The following is a 21,185-nucleotide window of genomic DNA, read 5'->3' as shown; positions in this document are numbered from 1 at the left end:
GCAGGATGACTATGGTGCACTGAGTACTCTCTCCCCAAAACTCAGGTCCATCCAGAACCTCAGAATGTGACCTTGTTTGGAAACAGCGCCTTTTTGGATGTAATCAGTTAAGGATCTCAAGATGAAATCATCCTGGATTTAGGGCAGGCCCTAAATCCAATGACCAGTGTTGTTATAAGAAGAAGGGGGGACACAAAGATGCAGGAAGAAAGCAATGTCAGAATGGAGGCAGAGGCTAGAATAATGCCGCTATAAGCCAAAGAATGCCAAGGATTGATCGCCAAGGATTGCTGGCAACCACCAGAAGCTGGAAGAGGCAAGGGAGCATTCTCCCCTAGAGCCTGCATGGAGAGCACGGCCCTACTGACACCTTGATTTCAGACTTCTAGCCTCCAGAGCTGTGAGAGAGTAAATTTCTGTTGTTTTGAGCCACCCAGTTGTGGTAACTTGTATTGAATAGGAAAATTAATAACAGACATCTTACTTTGATTTAAAGGCTTTTCTTATCCACAAAGCCAAATACAACCATAAAAAGCCTGACCCAAACTACAAAAGCCTACTAAAAACTGCTCTACAGCAATGTACATTTGTCCTGCTAGAAAAGGATAGTCGTCAAACCACTACCTCCTCATTTAAATCTCAAAAAGTCTCATGGCTGCAGGTGGGTGGAAGGCCAGATTATTAGCAGACAGGCCACAAGTAAACTGGCATCAGTTGATCTCAGTAAAGGAGGAAGACAGGGTTCCATCAATCAGGTTAAGATTAGCCAATGGTTGGTCTTCTATATTTCTCCCTCTTCTCTTTGTAAGTATTGTACCTAGCTTCACCAAGCCATTTGCTTTTTCTGGAATCGAAATGGCCTCCCTATATGCATACAGCCTTGGTGGCCAGTAGTTAAGAGCTCGGCTGCTAACCAAAAGTTTGGCAGTTCGAATCCACCAGTTGCTCCTTGGAAACCCTATGGGGCAGTTCTACTGTCCTATAACAAAAAAAACTTTGGTTTTGTTTGTTTTATTCTGTATGCATATCCCCAAACTGCTGAGGATAAACCTTATGTTCAAATTCTGGTGAGTTTTTATTATTTTTAGCACTTGTTACAGCAACCCTACGACACCGAGACAACGATGGCGCACAGTGTCAGGGACAGACCGAGGCTTTGGAGCCAGCTAGAAACTTGACTCTGACCCTTCCACAATGAGGAGTCTCGGACGGTTCCTCACCCTCTTTCAGCCCCAATTTCCTCAAGTGGCATCACACTCTTACCTCATGAGGCTATTAAAGGTATCAAAGGAGACAATGGGTGTAAACGATTTTGGGTGATCCCTGCTGACATAACTGGTCCTCTGTAACCGTAGCTTTATAACTGAGCCATTTCTCTGCCAAAGCCCCAGTTTCCTTATCTACAAAATAATAATGTCCAGCTCTTCACTGGAAACCCTGGTGGCATAGCGGTGAAGTGCTACAGCTGCTAACCAAAAGGTCAGCCGTTCGAATCCACCAGACACTCCTTGGAAACTCTATGGGGCAGTTCTACTCTGTCCTATAGGGTCTCTATGAGTTGGATCAACTTGACGGCAACAGGTTTGGTTTGGTTTTCTTCAGCTCTTCACTGGGTTGTTCTGGGGACTGAATAACATTATCCTGCAAAAAACAAACAAACAAACCCATTGCCGTCGATTCCAACTCATAGTGACCCTCTAGGACGAGCAGAACTGCCCCATAGAGTTTCCGAGGCACGCCTGACAGATTCAAACTGCCAACCCTTTGGTTAGCAGCCGTAGCACTTAACCGCTAGGCCACCAAGGTTTCCATTATCCTGCAAAAAAAAAATTCCATTATCCTGCAAGCATCCTGGAAATCACAACATCCTCCTCAAACAGGAGTATTTGCCACCACCGTGCCCTCACGTCAACCCCGTCAGCCGTAAGCTCTCTGAGGACAGGCGCGCCATCTGGCTATCCATTTCATCCTCTTCCTCACAACTCACAACTTCCAGCTCCAGCCCACACTCTCCGTCCTGCTTCTGCCTTGAATATCCATCTGCCTCTTTGATGTCTTCACTTGGGTAATGAATCGTTGTTGTTGTTGGGTGCCTTCAAGCCAGTTCTGACTCACAGCTACCCTATGTACACAACAGAACGAAATTTCCAACCCTAACACGTCCAGAATGAAACTCCCGGCTCCTGACCCCAGCCTTCCAAAACACCCTGTTCCTCCCCTGCCTCCCCACTTTATTACCACCACCTAGTTGCTGAAGCCAAAAACCTAGGGATCACCCTTGACATACCCAACCCATACAAAACAGCATCTTAAACCCCCACCATCACCCTCCTAGTTCAAGCTGCTCTCATCTCCTACCTGGGTGCCCACAAGGACTTCCTCCTGGCCTCCTTGTTTCTATTCCCTTCCACCCATAGTCCATTCTCCCCACAGCAGCCAGAGGGAGCTTTTTAAAGGGTAGATTGGGTCATGTCATGCCCTCGTTTAAAATCCTCCAACAGGTTCCCATCTGCTACATCCCAAACTCCTTGCTCTGGCCTACAAGGCACTGCCTACCTCTCCCCCTCACTCACTCTGCTCCAGCCAGAGCAAGACAAGCAGGTTTCTACCTCAGGACTTTTGCACTTGCTGTTCTCCTGCCCTGCAATGCTCTCCCCCTGGCTTCTTTCAAGACTGACTCACTCAGGCTTCAGCTCTCAAAGGCCATCTTCTCGGTGAAAGTTTTCCCGACCGCCCTCCTCCCTCTATTAAAAAAAAGAAAAAAAAAAACTTGTTGCTGTTGAGTCAATTCCGACTCATAGCGATCCTATAGGATAGAGTAGAGCTGCCTCGTAGAGTTTTCAAGGAGCAGCTGGTGGATTTGAACTGCTGACCTTTTGGTAGCATCCAAGCTCTTAACTACCGTGCCACCAGGACTCCCCTCCCTCTATAACCCCCCCCAAAAAGCCTATTGCCATCTAGTCTATTCCAACTCATAGTGACCCTAAAGGACAGAGCAGAAGTACCCCATAGAGTTTCCAAGGAGTGCCTAGTGGATTTGAACTGTCGACCTTTTGGTTAGCAGCCACAGCTCTTAACCACTATGCCACCAGGGTTTACTCTATAGCACCACCCTATTTCATGTCCTTCATCACATGTACTCTGAAGCCGTCTTGCTCACTTGCTTACTGTCTGTCTCCCCCTAGAATGTAAGATCCTCAGGGAAGCCACCTCTGCCTCGTTCAAGGCTATCCTCTGGGGCCATGAAGGGGCCTGGCACACAGAAGGTGTTCAATAACTGCTGGCTGACTGAATCAATGCCTATAATCACTTCGTTCACTCCTCAAGGGGAGGTTCAAAGGTGGGGAGGTGGTGAAAAGAGGTGGCTGTCTCTAGTGTGGCCTCTGTCTGCATTCCGTCTCCTCAGGTTGGCCCTGCCATATGCAGCCCAGGAAGACCCGGAGCTTGGGAATCATTCAACCAGACAGAAAACCTCCCCTTGGATTTTGTTAGGTCAGATACTGCTTTATCCTGAAAAACCAGCGTAGACGAGCAGCTGCAGATTCCCACCCAGGGAACACTGGAAGTGATTGGCAAGCCTCGGCTCGGCCTGGAATCAGCAGTCTGTGGGTGTGCTGAAGACGCCTCTCCATCTGTGTGGTTTTGGCTGGCCTGGCACCCACTGCTCCTTACTCAAGAAACAGAGTCCATCTCTTCCTTTGAGGTGGCTTGCCCTCCCCACTCTCAGGCCATGTGGTTCCAGAGGGGCTTGCCCCCAACCTTCTTCTGGACGCCTCAGGGTCTGGGGCACTGACTCAACCCTGGCCTGTGCGCGTGTTTTAGCTCCCCAGGCAGGGTGGCTGCAAATCTGGAAATGCTGGCACCTGTACTGCCCGATGGAAATGAAACAGGAAGACAGACTCCTGGTGTCAGGCCCAGCATTCTGGCTGGGCTTTTCAGTGATCTGACCAAATGTCCTTTCTCTTTTTAAGCTGTATGGGTTGGCCTGACTGGTGCCCCCTCCCAGCTCACTCTTCACTGTCTTCCATCGTACCCCTGGGCACCCCCTCCCCAGCTCCCTGAGTCTGTGTCTCTGCTCTCACCTCTGGTTTTATACTCATTCTTCCCATTGCCTGGAATGCCTTTCCCCAGCTCATTCACCTGGCAAATTCCTAGTTGCCCCTTCTCAGTTCCGATACTGCCTCCTCCTGAAATCCTTCCTTGACTCCCTCAGACACATGTCATTTTTTTCCCCACACTCCCACCACATCCAGTAGGTTTCTCTGGGAAATCTTTATTCATTAGGTTCTACCGGGCCGAAAATTTCCTGGGTGGCACAAACGGTTTGCTCTCAGCTACTAACCTAAACATTGGCGGTTCAAACCCACCCAGTGACACTGCAGAAGAGAGGCCTGGAGATCTGCTTCCATAAAGATCATAGCCAAGAAAACCCTATGGAGCAGTTCTGCTCTGTAACACGTGGGTCGCCATGTATCAGAATCAACTCGACAGCAACGGGTTATTTTCGTTTTGTTTTGTGTTGTTTTGTTTTACCAGCCTAAAAAAGTTTATCAAGCTTTATTTTCTGTGGCTGAATTATGAAAACTGGGATTTTCTTCACTCTCCAAATACAAAATGATGCTTTAAGAGTTGATGTAAATTTTCAATCAATGTCTACCCCTCTCCCAGACATTCTGAAGTACTTCCCCCAGGGGATGTCTTCTCTACCCTTGACTGAAAAATACAACAAAGCGTTGCTCATTGGCTCAGTAAATGTCCACAGGCCTCCTTGGCGGAGGGAGCGGGGCCAAGTGCTGGGCATACAAATTATTCAATCATGTTATAACCATCCATTTGTCAGTACAAGCTAGGAAATGGAAGGAAAGGTCCAGCCAAACTGTTTAAGTGTCATTCTCTTGGGACGATGGCATTAGAGGGTCAGAAGGAGGACGGACTAGCCCTTCGTACTTTATATCATTTTGAAATGGTAGGGTTTACAGGTGCTTCTCACTGTCTTTCCTGGGTTTCTTAGTATTTTCCAAGTAAAAGATTTCTCAACAATGGTTCACTGATGTGTGCGTTTCACTACAAGACTACGAGCTCCTGGGAGCAAGGAGAGTCTGATTCGCGTATAAGATCATGGCTTCCTGGAGCCTGTGGGCTTGGGAAGTGTTTGTGGATAGAACGAAGTGGACTAGGCACAAGAGTCCCCCAGGGGCCAGGAAAGGCTGTGACTGTGGGCAGCGAGGGCAGGAGGGACTGGATCCCCACTGCGGCCTGGGCTCAGTGCAGCACTGGCACGCAGTGACTCAGCCTGGGAGCACAGAACTCCCAGAAAACAAACTTGGCCCCGCTGTGCACATGCTGAGGACAGACAGGGAAAAATCAGAGCTGGAGGATCCACTGAGGCAGGCAGTGAGAAGAGAGGGCTTGGCAGGAAGGGGGTTCCAGAGACCTCGAGAATCTGGGTGGGTGGGAGACAGTCTGCTGCTGGGGGGTCGTGGGAGCCTGGGCAGGTGGGTCTAGGGTCGTGTCTGCTGCTCACAGGAGGGGAGGGCCTTGCTGGGTCCGCACTAGGCTGCCTGGTCCCTCCTCCTTACTCAATCCTTTCTTCTTCATCAAACATTTCCTCAGTGTATTCAGAGACAGCCCTGGGTGGGAGAGGCATGGGCTGGAGCCGCCAGAGGAGGAAGGACCAGGAGAGGTTCAAGGGAGGGAAGTCAATGGGACCCCGAGCTGGGGCTTAAAGAATGAGGAGGTGTTATCCGGGCAGAGGGAGGCAGCAGACTTGACTTCCAGGCCAGGCGGGAGGGGGAGCAAGAGCAGGCACACCGCACCGAGATGCAAAACAGCCCAGCCCAAGCAAAGGGCCCAAGCCCTCTGTTGCTCAGCAAAGGGCAGTGTGCGCTTCGAAGCAAAGGGAAGACCTGCGACTGGAACCTTTGGTGACCGAGTGAGAGAGGTTGGAAACCATGTCCCATGAAGGGCCGTGGACTCAGCAGGTGGGCTCTGCCCCTTTGACTCACTGTGTGGCCTGGGGTGAGTCACTTCACTCTGAGAAGAACTCGTGAGTTCCAAGAGGTCTTTATTAGCACAGTGCCCGGTACAAAGGCAGCACCCAGTAGACTATGGTTGTTATTATTGGGGTGAGCCGGGCAGCTGGAGGCCATGTTTAGGAGAGCTGTCGTGGGGCAGTGGAGACAGATGGCTCTGTGTGTCCCTGCAGAACCAAGCACAATGGCAGGAAGTTCTAAGGGGGCAGCTATCAGCTCCGTGTTGAGGAAAGACCCAAAAGGGAAGCACTGGTCAATAATTGAACAGCCTGGTCATCCAGAGGGGTGAACCCTGTCAAGGGAAATAGCCTAGAAAGGGCTGGATGGCCTCTCCTGCCAGGGTGGACAGAAGGAGAGGAATGTGCCTCATGGTGCCTGAGCATGGGAAACGTGGGGCAGCGGGAACTTCAACGGTTCCTCACTGCGTTAGGACATGGGCCACAAGCTCGAAGTCTTACAGAAGCCAGGCAGAGACCTGGAGCCAGTGACTTGGGCAGGTTGGCCAGAGTGGCCTGCAGAGCATGTCCCTGCCTGAAGGGGAAGCCCACTCAGCTCCTACTCTGCTCAGAGCCACTAGTTCACCATTATATATGCTCCAGGGATCTCCAGAACAGGGAGCAAGGACATGGCACTTCCTAACCCACTGGATCACTAGATTATTTTCTCAAAGGGCGTCTTGCCAGGTGAGCCTGGTTCATGATGCAGGGTGTGGATCCTGACTCTCACCCTTTCATTGGCACCCACATGGGTACCACTCACAGGGCTGACTCCTGGTTTCCTCACCTGTAAGTGGAGCATAAAGACACCAACCTCCTGGGCCCTCACGACCCTCAGCCACATGCACAGAGGCACCTAGCCTGGTGCTCCAGAGTGGAGGGTTGCCATGTGCCTGCTTCCTCTCTTAAGCCTCACTCTACCCCTCTGTACGATGGGGTGGCAGCATCTCCCAAGGCTTCCCAGACTTGCTGGGAACCATCTGGCCGGTCGGAGTGGCGCACGCAGACCAGCTGGCCCCTCCAACACACTCCTGGGCTCCTGGTGCCCTGTGGAGGGAGCGTGGTCGGCACGGCTGCCCTTACCTGCGCTGTGAGCTGGATGGGTTGGGAGAGAGTGAGCTGGGGGGTTCCGGGGGGCTGGCTGGCAGGCTGTGGTGGTGGTAGGTCGCCTCCCCCAGAGGAGGCTGGGGGCTGCGAGGTGGAGGAGGAGGCAGAGGAGGAGGAGGAGGAGGCGGAGGCGGAGGAGGAGGCGGCAGCAGCGGCGGCGGCGGCGGTAGCGGCGGCGGCGGCACTGGACTGCTGCACGGCGGCGGCCAGGAGCTGGGCCTGGGCTTGCTGCAGAAGGAGCTGCTGCTGAGCTGGCATCAGCGCCGTTAGCTGTGGGCGGCGGGGGCAGTGGGGCCAGACGAGGGGACGGGCGGAGGGGGGAGCAGAGAAGGCAGAGAAGGGTTAGTGTCCGAGCCAAGCAGATTAGGGGGCAAGTCATACAGGAGGACAGAGGGGGCGAGAGGCAGGCATGAGAGAGCGGCCGTGGCCCTGGTGAGACATCCTGTGCCACCCATCACGACACAGACGGCAGGTGGCTGGTTTGCGCCCCCCACCCCCATCCTCCCCCAGTACTCACCCCAGCTAGCTGGCTGCCGGTCAACATGAGCTGGGCCTGGGGCAGATGAGGCTGAGCCGGCTGGGGGGGCGGGGGTGCTGCTGGGGCTGAGTCACCACTGGGGTCTTCAGCCTTGATCTGGGGGGGAGAGAGGCAGGGTCCGGGACCCCAGAATGTTAAGTGGAGGCCAGAGAGAATGCCCACCTGTGAACCAAAGAGAGGGCATGTGTGGGGCGACAGCAGCCTGGGTTGACACAGAAAGGGGACAGGCGGCTGCTAGTGACCCTGCCCTGACCAATGGCGGGGGGGGCCTAGGGCCACCCCTCTGGCCTCAGTTTCCTCATCAATCAAATGGGCTAACACACCCCCTGCACCCAGACTTCTTCCAGGAGCAGGTCTCCCTTGGAGAGCTCATTTCCCCTCCTGGGAGTCAATTTCCCCGTCTGTAAAATGGAAAGACTACAACTGTGGGCCCTGGGTCCCCCACCCCTTGTCTGCTCCAGCCAGATACACTCCTCTCATAGTTGTCCAATGGAGCCAGACTTTGTTGGAAGAAAGGGCCTTAGAGTATTAAAAAGTTTGGAAAATCACTACTTCAAAACATGGGCCACCAGCTCAAACGCCCAGACAGAAAGACAACACAAATGGGTGACATGGGCAGATGGGGGGTTGCTGATGCTGACAGGGAAGCCTACTTAGCTCCTACTCAGCTGCCGTTGACTGTTCGTTTCAAAATCTAAAGTGAAATGCTGGGCAGGCCAAGCGCAGCACCTCTGCAGGCCAGATGTGGCCCCAGCTTTCAGCCTCCACCCTGCAGGTCGGCTGAGCCCCTTCCTGTCTCTCTGAGTATGAATGTGGGTGCATCTCACATTATACGCATGCAACAGATCTGCATTGGGCTGTTGCTGCCTTCTGCCTCTCCTGGGTAAAAAGCCAGACAGCAGCAAGCTTGCCTGAAAGGTGGGTCGGCTACGGGGTGGGGAGGCATGGCTTGTGAATCACAGACTGTCAGGCCCAGACACATTAGGGACTGTCTTTCAGCCCAATGTTCTGGCAGCGTTTTGCAAAACATAAAAAAAAAAAAGGGAAACTGAAGTCCAGAGGGAGAAAGTAACTTGCCCGAGGTGACGCAGCAAGTTGGCGGCGGGTGGCATATGGAATGCAGGCAGAGACGCACAGACAGACAGAGGCCCAGGAAAGACCAAATGACAGAGCGTGGCATGTCCCAAATCATGGGATCCAAATGTCAGAAAGTTTAAGGGCACAGGGACACAATGTGAAGTAACACGGGGTCACGAGAAGTCAGGGCCTGGCTATCCCTGGCAGGGGCAGGAGGGGCTCCCAGTCGGGTTTAGCTCTGGAGACAGGGCGTGTTCAGTTGGTGAAAACCCACGGAGGTATATGCTGAAGATCTGTGTATGTGTTTCTAATGTGTGTTGTATTTTAATAAAAAGTTTTAAAAATATGACATTGAATGCCCTGGTGAGAACACTTTCTTTTTCTATGCTCTTTCATCCTGTCTGGTTAGTTTAAGGAGAACGTCTCTGTTTGGCACTAGGATGTTTTGAACACCTCTCCCACACTGGCTAATCTCCCCTTTGAACAAAGGGAAACCAGCTGCAGGCTTAGACCCTTCAGCAGTCAAGAGTCTCTGAGTAAATTTTAATAACCATTGTATTTGTCTCTATGGCAAGTGATTCTGGTTTTCCATTCATAAAATTTCCACTTACGAAACTTTTATTTAAGCTGCTGAAAAAGCGAAATCAATTTATTAAGGTCTATCCATATAGAGCCCGGAAACCCTGGTGGTGTAGTTGTTAAGTGCTACAGCTGCTAACCAAAAGGATGGCAGTTCGAATCCGCCAGGCGCTCCTTGGAAACTCTACAAGGCAGTCCTACTCTGTCCTATAGGGTCACTATGAGTCGGAATCAACTCGACGGCACTGGGTTTGTTTGTTTGTTTGTTTTTAATATAGAGCCCAGAAGCCCCGGTGGCATAGTGGTTAAGAGCTTGGCTGCTAAACAAAAGGTCGGCAGTTCGAATCTACCAGGTGCTCCTTGGAAACCCGATAAGGCAGTTCTACTCTGTCCTACAGGGTAGATGTGAGTCAGAATCCACTGGACGGTAGTGGGTTATATGGAGCTCTGGTGGCACAGTGGTTAAGAGCTTAGTTGCTAACCAAAACGTCAGCAGTTCAAATCCACCAGCCACCCCTTGGAAACCCTATGGAGCAGTTCCACTCTGTCCTATAGGGTCGCTATGAGTCAGAATTGACTCGACACAGCAATGAGTTTATGTGGGATCGAACTGACAACAGCTACTCGAAAGATGAGATAGGAACCTTAGGGGGTAATGAGTTTACGATAATGAGGAAGGAACAACTTGGAAAAGGAGGGTTTTCTTTTTTGCACAACTCGAAGAATGTAATCAATGTCACTGACTTGTGTGTGCAGAAATTTGAAACGTATGTGTTTTGCTGTGTATGTTCTCAACAACAACAACAAAATAGAAAAAATTATTTTAAAAAGAAAGAAAAGTGAGCTATTTCATGAGCTGATTGTTGAAGCTGACTGATGGGGACCAGGGGGGTGACTGTCATTGCATTCTGCTTTTACACCTGGTTAGAATTTTCCATAAGAAAATGCCGTTTTTGTAGTTTTAATTAAACCACTTAGAAAAAAATGTGATGTAAATACATGCACAAGGTGGGCTGTCGATCTGTCTGAAATCTCGAGGGGGGGTACATGAATCACTGTATCTTGGGAAACACTGACTGGAAGCGGTGGAAAGAGGGTGAGAAGTAAAGAGAATAGGGCAGAGGAGTGAGGGTGGACAGAGACCTGGGAGTGAGGACCTTTCTGCCTCAGGCTGTCCCTGGGAACCAGGCCCAAGCTGGGGAAGGGGAGGGAGAAACCTTCATACCCTGGTTTCCCCAGAAAGAAGGAGGGGCAGCTGCTGGGGAAGAGGAAAGACAGCAAAGGTCAGATTCAGCTAAGGAGGGAGTGGGGGGGGCGGGGAGGAACTGACACACCCTCCCAGGGGCCAATGCAGGAGCTAGGTCAGAGGATCAGAGTCAAGAGCCTGAGCCCTTGTGCCCTGGGCTCTCTTTCCAGTGCTCAATACAGAAGAGAGGCCATTTGCTTACAAAGCACTCTGTCCTGCCACAGCAGCATCCAAGCGCCAGAGTTGGACGGGACCTCAGAGGCCATCCAGCCTGCCGACCCACCATGTTGGAGAGGAGGAAACTGAGGAGCCCAGAGAGGGGAAGTGACTGTCCCACGGTCACAGAGCAAGCCTGAGGCAGGGCAGGGAGCAGGTCCCCAGCCTCCCACCCATCCCCCTACTACTTTTGTTCAGAGATCGGTGGACCCTCATGCCCCCTCTGCCCCCACGCCTGGTGCTGCCTTCAGGCCTCTGGACCTGCCAGCTACCCCAGACCCGGCTGGAGGGCGGCCTGCCAGCAACCTGGCTCAAGAAGCACCTATGCAGCCCAACAGTGCCCAGCAGCCTGGCCCGTCGGGGTTTGGAAGCTGCACTGTCTAGCCGATTCCACGCCACCCCCACATCCCATCCTCTTCCCTGTGTACCGACACTGCAGACCCCTCACTGTGTCTCTGCCCCTTGCCCCCTCCCCCACCCTGGGATGGCCCCTGAGTGTGTGTTGGGGGGTGGCACAGGCCCCCGTTCTGTCAGGGAAGTCGGGATGGGGGCGGGGCCCTCAGCTTCCTGTTGTTCATCGCCCTGGGGCCCTGGGGGGGATTTCCCTGGCCACCCCCACCCCCCAGGGAAGGGGAAGGAGCCCGGGTGAGTCACAGGCCTGGGGCGGGAGCCAGAGGGTGAGAGGGGTGGAGGGACCTTGCCACCAAGGTACCAGTGCACATGCTATCTCAGGCTATGGGGCCGGGGCGGCCACGCCAAGGACACTCTCCCAGGCCCCACCCATGCCAAGGACACCACCACCTTTCCTGGCTGTTCTGACAGTGCTTACCTTGGTGCTGGGGCCAGTTGGGGACACGGAGAATGGGGAGGTCTTATTCTGGGGGTTCTGAGAAGAGAAAGTTGGGGTGAGGAAAGGGGAACAGTGACATGAAGCAGCTCTGACGCCCCCCTGCTCCTCCTAGCCTGGTCCTGCCCAGAGCCCCCCTCAGCCCCCTTCTTCTCTCTCCCACCCCCAGCTCATTCACCCCTTCCTGACCTGATGGTTAGTGTCTGGTCCATTTCTTTCAGTGTCTGCAACGAGAGGGAAAGGACAGAGTTGGTACCAGGCCCCCGCAAGCCCCCGTGACCAGTGGTTTTCCCAACACACCTGTCCCCTCCCTGTCCATAATGACCCTCTGCCCTCCCAGCTCCCTTCCCCACCTACCTGTGTGCTCTGACGGGGAGTCCAGACCTTGCTTCTCGGCCTCCAGGGGCTTAGACATTCTTATTTCTAGGGACAGAGGAGGGATGGAAGGGGGTGAGGAAGGGGAAGCCAGGGGGGCTCTCAGGCCCCTCCCTCAGCCTTTCCCCAAGCTCCCCCTCGATCCTGCCACCTTGGAAGTGCCTCCTCCCAGGAGACATCCCTCGTTCTGCCCTTGTCCAGTAGGACCCAAGAGGGGCCCTCGGGCCTCGGGGAATCTTATCCTTGTCACCCTTCCTGAAGGCAGTATGCTGGTGTCACCCTGGGGCAGGGTGGGAGGTAGGAGGTGGTCACGAGAAGGCACTGGCTGCCCGGGAGGCGGCTGGTGATGTTCCAAAGGAGTAAGTGCAGCCTCGGCCCTCCTCCACAGCTGGGGAGCCTCGGCTGTCCTGCCCCTCCAGGTTTCGGGTGAGACATGTTTTCCACTCTGAGCGGGGCCTGAGGGGTGTGATGGGGCTGCATCTCCCCAGTGAGGCAGTCATCAGATCTCCGAGTGTGATTCAGCCGCTCTCTGACCCCCGCATCCCCGGCCCACCATTTTCCCGTCCACACCTCACTCCCACCTGGCCTTCTTTCTTGTATTCAGCAGACAGGCCTAGCAGCCCCATCCTGGCTCCTCTTTAACCCCAACTCCATCAGCTCTGCCTTTGATTTTATCCCCCAACCTAATCCTACACTTTACCTGGAGCTTTAGCCTTGAATCCCACTGCACCTCAAGCTCAACCTAAATACCCTGCCCCTAAAAATATGATTCCATCCTATAGCTCCTGGACCCAGGACATGAACAAAGGCCACCGAAGGAAGGTACCAAGCAGCAAGCTGGGCACCAGGGGACACAAACCAATGGAAATAAATCTCTGTCCTCAGAGAACTCCCATACCCAAAAGGGAGCAGTTACCAGAGTCAAGCACCGTGTGAATTGTGATTCAGAGCTCACACTAGTGGTTGGTGATAATATGACTCCCATTTCACAGAGGAGAAAACTGAAGCTCCAAGAGGAGGTGTCACCTCCCCAAGAGCACAGCAAGACAGCAGAGGTGGCCTGATTAGACCCCAGGTCTTTGTGACTCCAGGGCTCCTGCTTCTAACCAGGACCAAGGTGGGCCCCGATCCTGACTTCCCATCCCATCTCCAATATCTCCCAACCCAAACTCATCTTGATGCCAACTTGATCAAGCCCAACACCTCCCAGCCCTGAACCCCAACACAACACCAGGCTTCAATCCAACTCACTCTCGATCCCCTTAAAAAACAAAACCAAGCCAGTTGCCATTGAGTCAATTCCAATTCGTGGCAACTGTGATGTGTTGCTGAGTAGAACTGTGCTCCATAGGGTTTTCAAGGCTGTGGCCTTTCAGAAGCAGTTCGTCAGGCCTTTCTTCTGAGGCACCTCTGGGTGGGTTTGAACTGCCAACCTTTCGGTTAGTAGTCAAGTGCTTAAATATTTGCACCCCCCGGGGACTCCATTCAATCCCCAACTCCTGTCCAGATGGTCCAAGTCCTTCACGTAACCTTGACTCCCAACTTGGCCTCAGACCTTACTCATGACCCTGACTCTGACCTAAACTCTCCCCAGAACTCACTCTATTTCCACCTAAACCATGACCCCACTCCTCTCAAAGGAGCTGTCCAGCTCTGGCATGCTCTGAACCCAAAACATGTCAAGATGATCAGCTAAAGTGAGCAATGGGAAGTCCTCAGCAACATAAAAATAAATAAATGAATAAAAGGTCTAGAAAGTTTACAATGAGAATTACTTGACATGAAATGCCATTCAGGTTTTAAATTCCTAATTAAAAAGTCAAGTCTTACGTTTCGGGTGGGAATGTAAACTGATACAAGCACTCTTCACTAGAGCTGAAGTAGACCAGCACATTCATCACCCAGCATGTCCACTCCTGGGCACCTACCCAAGAGAAACAAATGTCTGCCTACCAAAGGGCATGAGCACAAATGTTCACAGCAGGTTTTCATAATCGCCCAGAGCTGGAAGCAACCCAGTGTCCATCAAAAGGTGAATGGGTAAACAACATGTGGTACGCCCAGGCAATGAAACTCTGCACCATAACCAAGGACAACCTCCCGCTTCACACTAACTACTTAATCTCACAGACATGATGCTGACAGAAAGGGACCGAACACCTTGGAGCACATGCAGTATAATCCCAATGACTTGGGAATGGAACCCCGGAGTATTACGTTCAGATCAGAGGATATCTTTGGTGAAGTGGTTAAGAGCTCAGCTACTAACCAAAAGGCTGGCAGTTCGAATCCACCAGCCACTTGTTGGAAACACTCTGGAGCAGTTCTACTCTGTCCTATAGGGTCGCTATGAATCAGAATTGACTTGAAGGCAATGGGTTTGGTTTGGTTTTTGGGGGGGGGGCGGGCAATGGGAAAGGGTACAAAGAAGCCTGCAGGGGGGCTGGAAACGTTCTGTATCTTGATCTGCTTGGTGGTTTCAAGGGTCTACAAACCAAACCCACTGCCATCGAGTTGATTCCGACTCATAGCAACCCTACAGGACAGAGTAGAACTGCCCCATAGGATTTCTAGGGAGCACCTGGTAGATTTGAACTGCCAACCTTTTGGTTTGCAGCCGTAGCTCTTAACCGCTGCGCCACCAGGGTTACCTCAAGGGTCTATACATATGTAAAAATTCACCAGGCTGTACACTTAAAATTTGAGCTATTTACTGTATGTAAATTATATTTTCACAAAAAAGAAAAAAAATTAAAGTTAAAAAAAAAAAAAGCCAGGTAACGAACACGAGCAGAGTCCTATTAAGGTGATGGCTGGTGAAGGGTGGCGAGCAGGTGTCAGGACATCCTGGGAACATAGGCTCCATTTCAGGGCTTTGTAGATGGGGCATTAACAGGCTAACAGTCATGAGAAAGCTGGGAAGGCTTAAAGGGAGCCGGGCAATGAGGCTCCGCTCCTGATCCTAGGGCAGCTGAGGTAGGAATCCTGCCAAACAGCAAACGGTAGCCTGATTTCAGCTAACTTAACCCTAGAGCAGCCCTAGTGGAGCAGTGGTTAAGCGCTTGGCTGCTAACCAAAAGGTCGGCGGTTCACACCCACCAGCTGTTCCACTGGAGAAAGATGTGGCAGTCTGCTTCAGTAAAGATTTACAACCTTGGAAACCCTATGGGGCAGTTCTACTCTGTCCTATAGGGCCCCTGTGAGTTGGGAACAACTCCATGGCAGTGGGCTTTTTGGTTTAACCCTGTCCTAAATCCTACCCTTTCTCACCACCCTAGAAACCCCCGCCCAGCTCAGTTCTTCTTGGCCCCCGTCCAAGGCATCCCCATGTTGCCCTAGGGCCACTCTTCCTACACCCAGCTCTCCCTGGCTCTAAACCCTCTCTGGTTCCCCATCTCCCCAAGAAAAACTAAGCTCCTCACCAGGCCTTCACGGGGTGGCCCCTGCCCTTTTCCACTGCCTGTCTCTTGCCCCTTTCCCCCATGTACCCCCATGCATCCCACTCTTCAGCTACATCAGGCAGCTCCCTCTGTGTGGGACCAAGATTCTATATGCCCTGCCTAGTGAAGAATGCCTGGCTCTCCTGCCCGAAGACCAAGGAAGTCTCTGACCTCACCTCCACCCCAGAAAGCCATCCCATGGCCCTTGCCTTCCCCTGTCTCAAGGCCGTGGGCGTCTGTGTCCAGGTCCTTCCCCTAGCAGACCAGGAGGGCAGGTCTGCTCTGACTCATCTCTGAGCCCAGAATGGCTGATAAATGGCTGAACGCCCCTTCCTGCAGCTCTCTCTGTCTCTTACTTGCTTCTGCCTCTGTCTGCCTGTCTCCCTGCAACTTAACAAACACTTTCTGAGGCGCTGGCATAGGCTCGCCCCTCTGCCTCGAATGTTGTTCCCTGCTCTGTCCGTCTGGCGACATCCTACTCATCCTTCAGGACCCAGCACAGGCTCCATCCTCTATGAAGCCACCACCCCTGATGCCTGCCCCTCTCCCTGGGCTCCCAGGCAGAGGTGTCTCCCCCACGACCTGCCCCATCACTGCCCTGATCACCTTGGAGTCTGGAGTCATGTTGGCCCCAGTAGGTCTCCCCCACCCCTCACACCGGGACCCCTCAAGGGCAGGTCTGGCTCATCTTGGGGTCCCCCACCGTGTCCAGCACAGGACATCTGGGTCGGATGGACAAAGGCAGCCCCGAGGCCCTGCTCTCCCGCCTCCAGGCATTCACCTCTGCTGTTCTCTGCCTAGAGTGACCCTCTCCTCCTCTCTGGGCAAACTTCTCCTCTTGGAGGCCCTGGCTCAAACATCACCTCCTCTGTGAAGCCCTCCCTGACTCCCCAGGTGGTCAGTATCTCCCTCCTCTGGGCTCTCCCTACCCCTGCACCACCCTCTATCACACCCTGAACACTCAAGACCCAGACTGTGTGCTCCTTGGGGGCCCTGGCTTGAGTCATTGCTGCCCAGGCCCCAGACTGTGTCTTTGGAATGAATGAAGGCATGAAAGACCCCAATCTTGCTGTCACCCAACACCTTAACCCTCAGTCCCCTAACTGAAACCTTTAAGTTGTCCTTCTAGGGGGATAGCAGCTGGAGACGCAAAAGTGGTTTGAGGGAAACTGGCACCATTCCCTTGTCGTATTCTCCTCCATTCTCCCCACCACTCCCACATGGCCCCCTCTTACTCTGCCCCGCCCGGGCCAAGCAGCCCTTTGTCCAGCTCTCTGCCCTCTCCTCCTCCCCTATTGCAGCCCAACCCCAGGAAGGGATCTCATCAAATCGTGCCCAGCAAAGGCTTTGTTTAAAAAACAAAAAAAAAAAAACATTGCTGTCCAGTCGATTCTGACTCATAGCGACGCTACAGGACAGAGTAGAACTGCCCTATAGAGTTTCCAACGAACTAACAGCTGGTGGATTCAACTGCCGACCTTTTGGTTAGCAGCCGTAGCTCTTAACCACTGTGCCACCAGGGCTCCAAAGGCTTCTTAGGGGCCTCTGTTTTCACTAGGGACAAAAAGCCATGGGATGCCTTAATGGTGGACTCTCAGGCACAGGCAGCCATTGGATTGGAGGGTCCCTCAAAAGGCCTGCTAAGCTGGCCCACCTGGCAGGGTCTGCCCCCATCTCCATCTCTCAGCCTAGGCAGGATGTCCACTGCCCCTTTCTCTTGCCTCTAGGGAAACGCAGCTGCCTTCTCCCACACACACATCTGATGTACTGGTTTCCCTGGCCCGGGGGGTGAGACCTGAGCACCTGGGTTTTTAAAAGCTCCCCCAGGTCATTCTGACAGGCCCCAGCCCTCTGGCACCTTCAGAAGGCCCTCCTGATGCCTCATTTGCACAGAGAGTTTGCTGTCAATTATGGTTAGTGGGTCAACTCCCTCCCCCACCCCAGGTGGTATGTGACATTTAAGAGGAACTGACAGGGAAAAGCAGCGCACAACCCGGCAGGGCACTTGAATCCCACCATCCTTAGGTCGGGCCCACCGGGGCTGCCCAGCCCTGGGCTGCCACTCACTGATCCGCCTGCCCTGGGTCTGGGACTCGGAGTCCTCCCTGGCCTAACCGCCCCGCCCTCCCTGGACTTTCACTTCTCCTCTGCATTTCCCCCAGCCTGTTTTAGCAGACTTGGGCCAGCTTCTCATTAGCACTTACCGAAAATGGGACTAAATTTAGAGGGCCCAAGGGCTGCCCCTCACCCCCCCGGCCCCGCTTGGCCTGTCCCCAGGGTCCCCTGCCCCCGCAGCCTGCCTCAGTCAAGGCCATGGCCTGGGAGCCCCTGTGGGCAGGGTCTGTGCTGCCTGGAACCTCTGTGGACCAACTGGCCCAGCCCCCGACCTCCCCAGGAGTGACACCTCACACCCCCTAACCTCCCCCCACACCCGCCCAGCCCTGCAGCTGGCCCTGGGCGGTGCTGAGGGAGTGAACACTTCTGAGATGTCAGAAGGGAGAGATGGAGGTACAGGCAGGGCAACAAACACAACAAGAGAGGTGGCCCCACAGCTGTGCCAACAATAGGCAAGAGCCAAGCAGAGCCCAGACACTGCGGGAGACCATGGAAACACACACGGGATACAGGTGTGTACAGATCACAGGCCCAGATGTGCACAGGTCTACAGATAAAGACACATGGCCAGGCACAATGACACAGCAGGTATGCAAAACACACACTCAGACACACACCACCCAGAGTCACACACAATCAGCCAGCCACACAGACATGCACACAGAGTCAGGCAGTCAGCCAGACACTCACATAAGTCATCTACTCATTAAGTACACACTTGAAAATGAGCTTTTGTTAAACAAAGCCAATTTAGACTCATTATACACACTGCCGCCATTAATATATAGCCAATTTGGTTTTCCTTTCATGTTGCCCCTCACCTATTAATTCATTTTGTAATTGGGCTTTTCAAGACTAGAAAACTAGCAACCATCGGTATATAAAGCCAGGTTACTTTAATATCCAAAACAGTAAACTACAGCCACACTGTGAAAAATAAACTTGGTTCTAAGACCACTGATGTCCAGGAGCAGATATGCACACACACAGTCAGACACAGAGAGACATACATATGCTCGGAGTCATGCAGTCAGCCAGACACTCACACACACACCCATACACCCAGAGTCACACACAGCCAGCCAGACACACACAGACATGCACACACTTACACACACTCAGCCACACACACAGACAGACATGCACACACTCACTCAGTCATGCACACAGCCAAACATGCACACACTCAAACTCACACACACACACAAGAGACACACACACTCACACACTCTGAGTCACGTACAGCCAGTCAGACACACATACTCACATGCTCAGAGTCACACACACAGCCAGACACACACAAATCCCACATACCCAGAGTCACACAGACATGCACACACTCACACACCCAGAGTTACCTCATCCTAGAGGACAGCCAGGATGGACCCATGAATCCATTTCAAAGCCTGAGACCAGTCAGGACCACACAATGTATCAATTCACACCCAGGCAGTGAGAACCCAGGCCAGGCCTCCCAGGCCAGGGCTGCTCTGTAAGAAGGGGTCTAACCCAGAGCCTGGCATATACAAAGCCCCCATTCAGCCCCAAACAAGAAGTGAGTCAGTGGTGGAGCAGACCCTGCGCGGTGCCAACACATGTGTCTGATGGTGCTGCATGGACACACACAGAGCTAGCTGCATATACAGTCATCTCAATAAACGAATGCATGCCATCTCAACCCCCTCCTCCCCTCCTTGCCTTGATCACACCCACTCATCCTTGAGATCTCAGCTTAGACATCCCCTCCTCCAGGAAGCCCTCTCATGCTAAAACAGGCATGTATCTGGGCTCCTACAACCCGCTGGGCTTCCACCATCCCAGCCCTGACCCCTCTGGGCTGTCACTGTCTGGTGACAGGTCTGTCTCCCTGCACTGGACTGAGGACTCCAGGACGACAGGCCTAGAGCTGCCTTTTTTAGTTATTTTGCCAACACCCAGCACAAAACTGCTCAGTAAAGTATGGTGGTGAAGGATCATGGGAATGCCTGCACACACTGACGCACACAAGATGACAAACACACACCATGCCAGGACTCCTACCCGCAGACACCACAGTCCTGTCTATACGGCCACAAATGCAAAAACGATCATGAAGTACAGGGTGCTTATCAAGTCCCCGGCACCACGCTAAGCATTTTACATATATTATCTCACTTAGCCCTCCCACCAACGCTGCTGAGTGATCATTATTATTGTTACGCAGCAATATTAATTGAGCTGACAAATATAAACTTTGCCTTGTACAGTGCCTGGCACACAATGTTCGCACAATCAACTGAAATTTGGTGGAGGAGGCACTTTATAAACACACAAACATACAGTAAAACGTCATGCGGTGATAAGTGCCCTGAAGACAAGAGAACGCAGGGAGAGGGGCCGGAGAATGATGGGGTGAGTGTTGGTTTAGATGGGGAGGCCAGGGCTAAGGCCACCCCCACAACGCTGCACACAACAGCCCCCCACACTCATTCACACACGGGCACATGACAGTCACGCTCAAAAGACTCAGAAACTACTACTACACACACACACTCTACAGGAGAATGCTGGCCCCAAGTCCAGCAGCTCATCTTCCAACCCCTTTGCAGTCCTCATCCAAGGATCACCCACATGTCCCAACCCACTGGTCCTCCATTTAACGGCCAGACACCCACACCTGGCTCCATCCCCTCCCCATCCCTCAGAGCAGCACAACAAAGATGGAGGTGGGGTTGGAAGCTGGGGAGAGGTGCCTGATGTGAGGAGGGTGGGTAAAGGGGAGCCGGGGGCAGTGGGGACTCAGGGCAGGAAGGGGGGGTTGCTAAAGCGCAGAGTGAAAGGGCAAAGAAGACAGCTAAGAGGAAAGACAGGGAGGGCCAGCGGAGGTGGTGTGGAAAATGAACCCAAAAGTCCTGCCTGTCCTTTCCATCCCTGGAGCAGGTGCGGCCCCCCCTTACCTGGAGCCCCCATGCTGGAGTGAACCATGCTGCTTGCCCGGCCAGGGCTGGGGGAACAACTGTGTCATCTCCCCGCCTTCTGGGGGCCGATCCCTCCCTCCCTGCCGGAAGTCACCCTGGGAGGAAACCACAGGGCCGATCCGCCCCCTTCTGAAGGGAAGATACCCTGCCCCTGCCCCTACCCCAGCAGGCGACCCCAATTCCTGTGGAAGGCGTAGTAGGGTGGAGGGGAAGCAGGCTGCAAGAACTGACTCCTCCAGCTGAGCCCCCTCCCCAGGTGCCGGCAACAGTTGCCCAGTCCTTCGGCCGCCCCTGTGGGGGCAAACGTATCTGGAAAGGGCAGCTGAGTCAGGGAGAAAAGGGAGGCCCACACAATAACGACAATAAAACCCTTGTTAACATCTTTGGGGAGCGGGCGCTGCTTTCCCAGTGCTGGGCCCTGCACCTCGCACTTGACAGGCATCATCTCCCCGGTGCCTTACGACAGCGCCGCGAGGTGGGTACTGTTACTGCCCTATTTTACAGACGAAAAGACTAAGGATCAGAGAAGTGAGGTGACTTTCCCAAAAGTCCACAGACAAGAAGTGTTTAGACCAAGAAGCACAGCGGAAGGAGGCGTTCGCGGCGGGTGACCGGCGCGAAAGGCAAGACCGAGCTGCGCACCTGTCTGCAGGTGAGGCG

General features: G+C 53.2%; 1 protein-coding gene across 10 annotated transcripts in view; it reads right to left on the bottom strand.

Annotated features, from left to right (window-relative positions):
* The window catches only part of POU2F2 (POU class 2 homeobox 2), a 40,081-nt gene extending 19,513 nt beyond the window's left edge, over positions 1 to 20,568 (bottom strand). For 5 of the 10 annotated variants that reach the window (XM_049901037.1, XM_049901038.1, XM_049901040.1 and 2 more), the window contains exons 1-5: positions 20,505 to 20,568; positions 11,996 to 12,061; positions 11,828 to 11,862; positions 11,621 to 11,677; positions 7,653 to 7,769 (exon numbers count right to left, since the gene is read on the bottom strand). In XM_049901037.1, coding sequence (XP_049756994.1) covers positions 7,653 to 7,769; positions 11,621 to 11,677; positions 11,828 to 11,862; positions 11,996 to 12,061; positions 20,505 to 20,532 — 303 coding nt within the window. In that variant the 5' untranslated portion in view covers positions 20,533 to 20,568. Of the gene's footprint in view, positions 1 to 7,111; positions 7,406 to 7,652; positions 7,836 to 11,620; positions 11,678 to 11,827; positions 11,863 to 11,995; positions 12,062 to 20,504 lie in introns of all 10 variants that reach the window. The other 5 variants (XM_049901044.1, XM_049901045.1, XM_049901035.1 and 2 more) reach the window with 3 other exon arrangements.
* Between the last annotated feature and the right edge of the window lie 617 nt (positions 20,569 to 21,185).

Source organism: Elephas maximus, chromosome 11 (assembly GCF_024166365.1).
Source record: "Elephas maximus indicus isolate mEleMax1 chromosome 11, mEleMax1 primary haplotype, whole genome shotgun sequence".
NCBI lineage: Eukaryota > Metazoa > Chordata > Mammalia > Proboscidea > Elephantidae > Elephas > Elephas maximus.
Note: the sequence above shows the minus strand (reverse complement) of the source record. Positions and strands in the feature narration are given on the sequence as shown.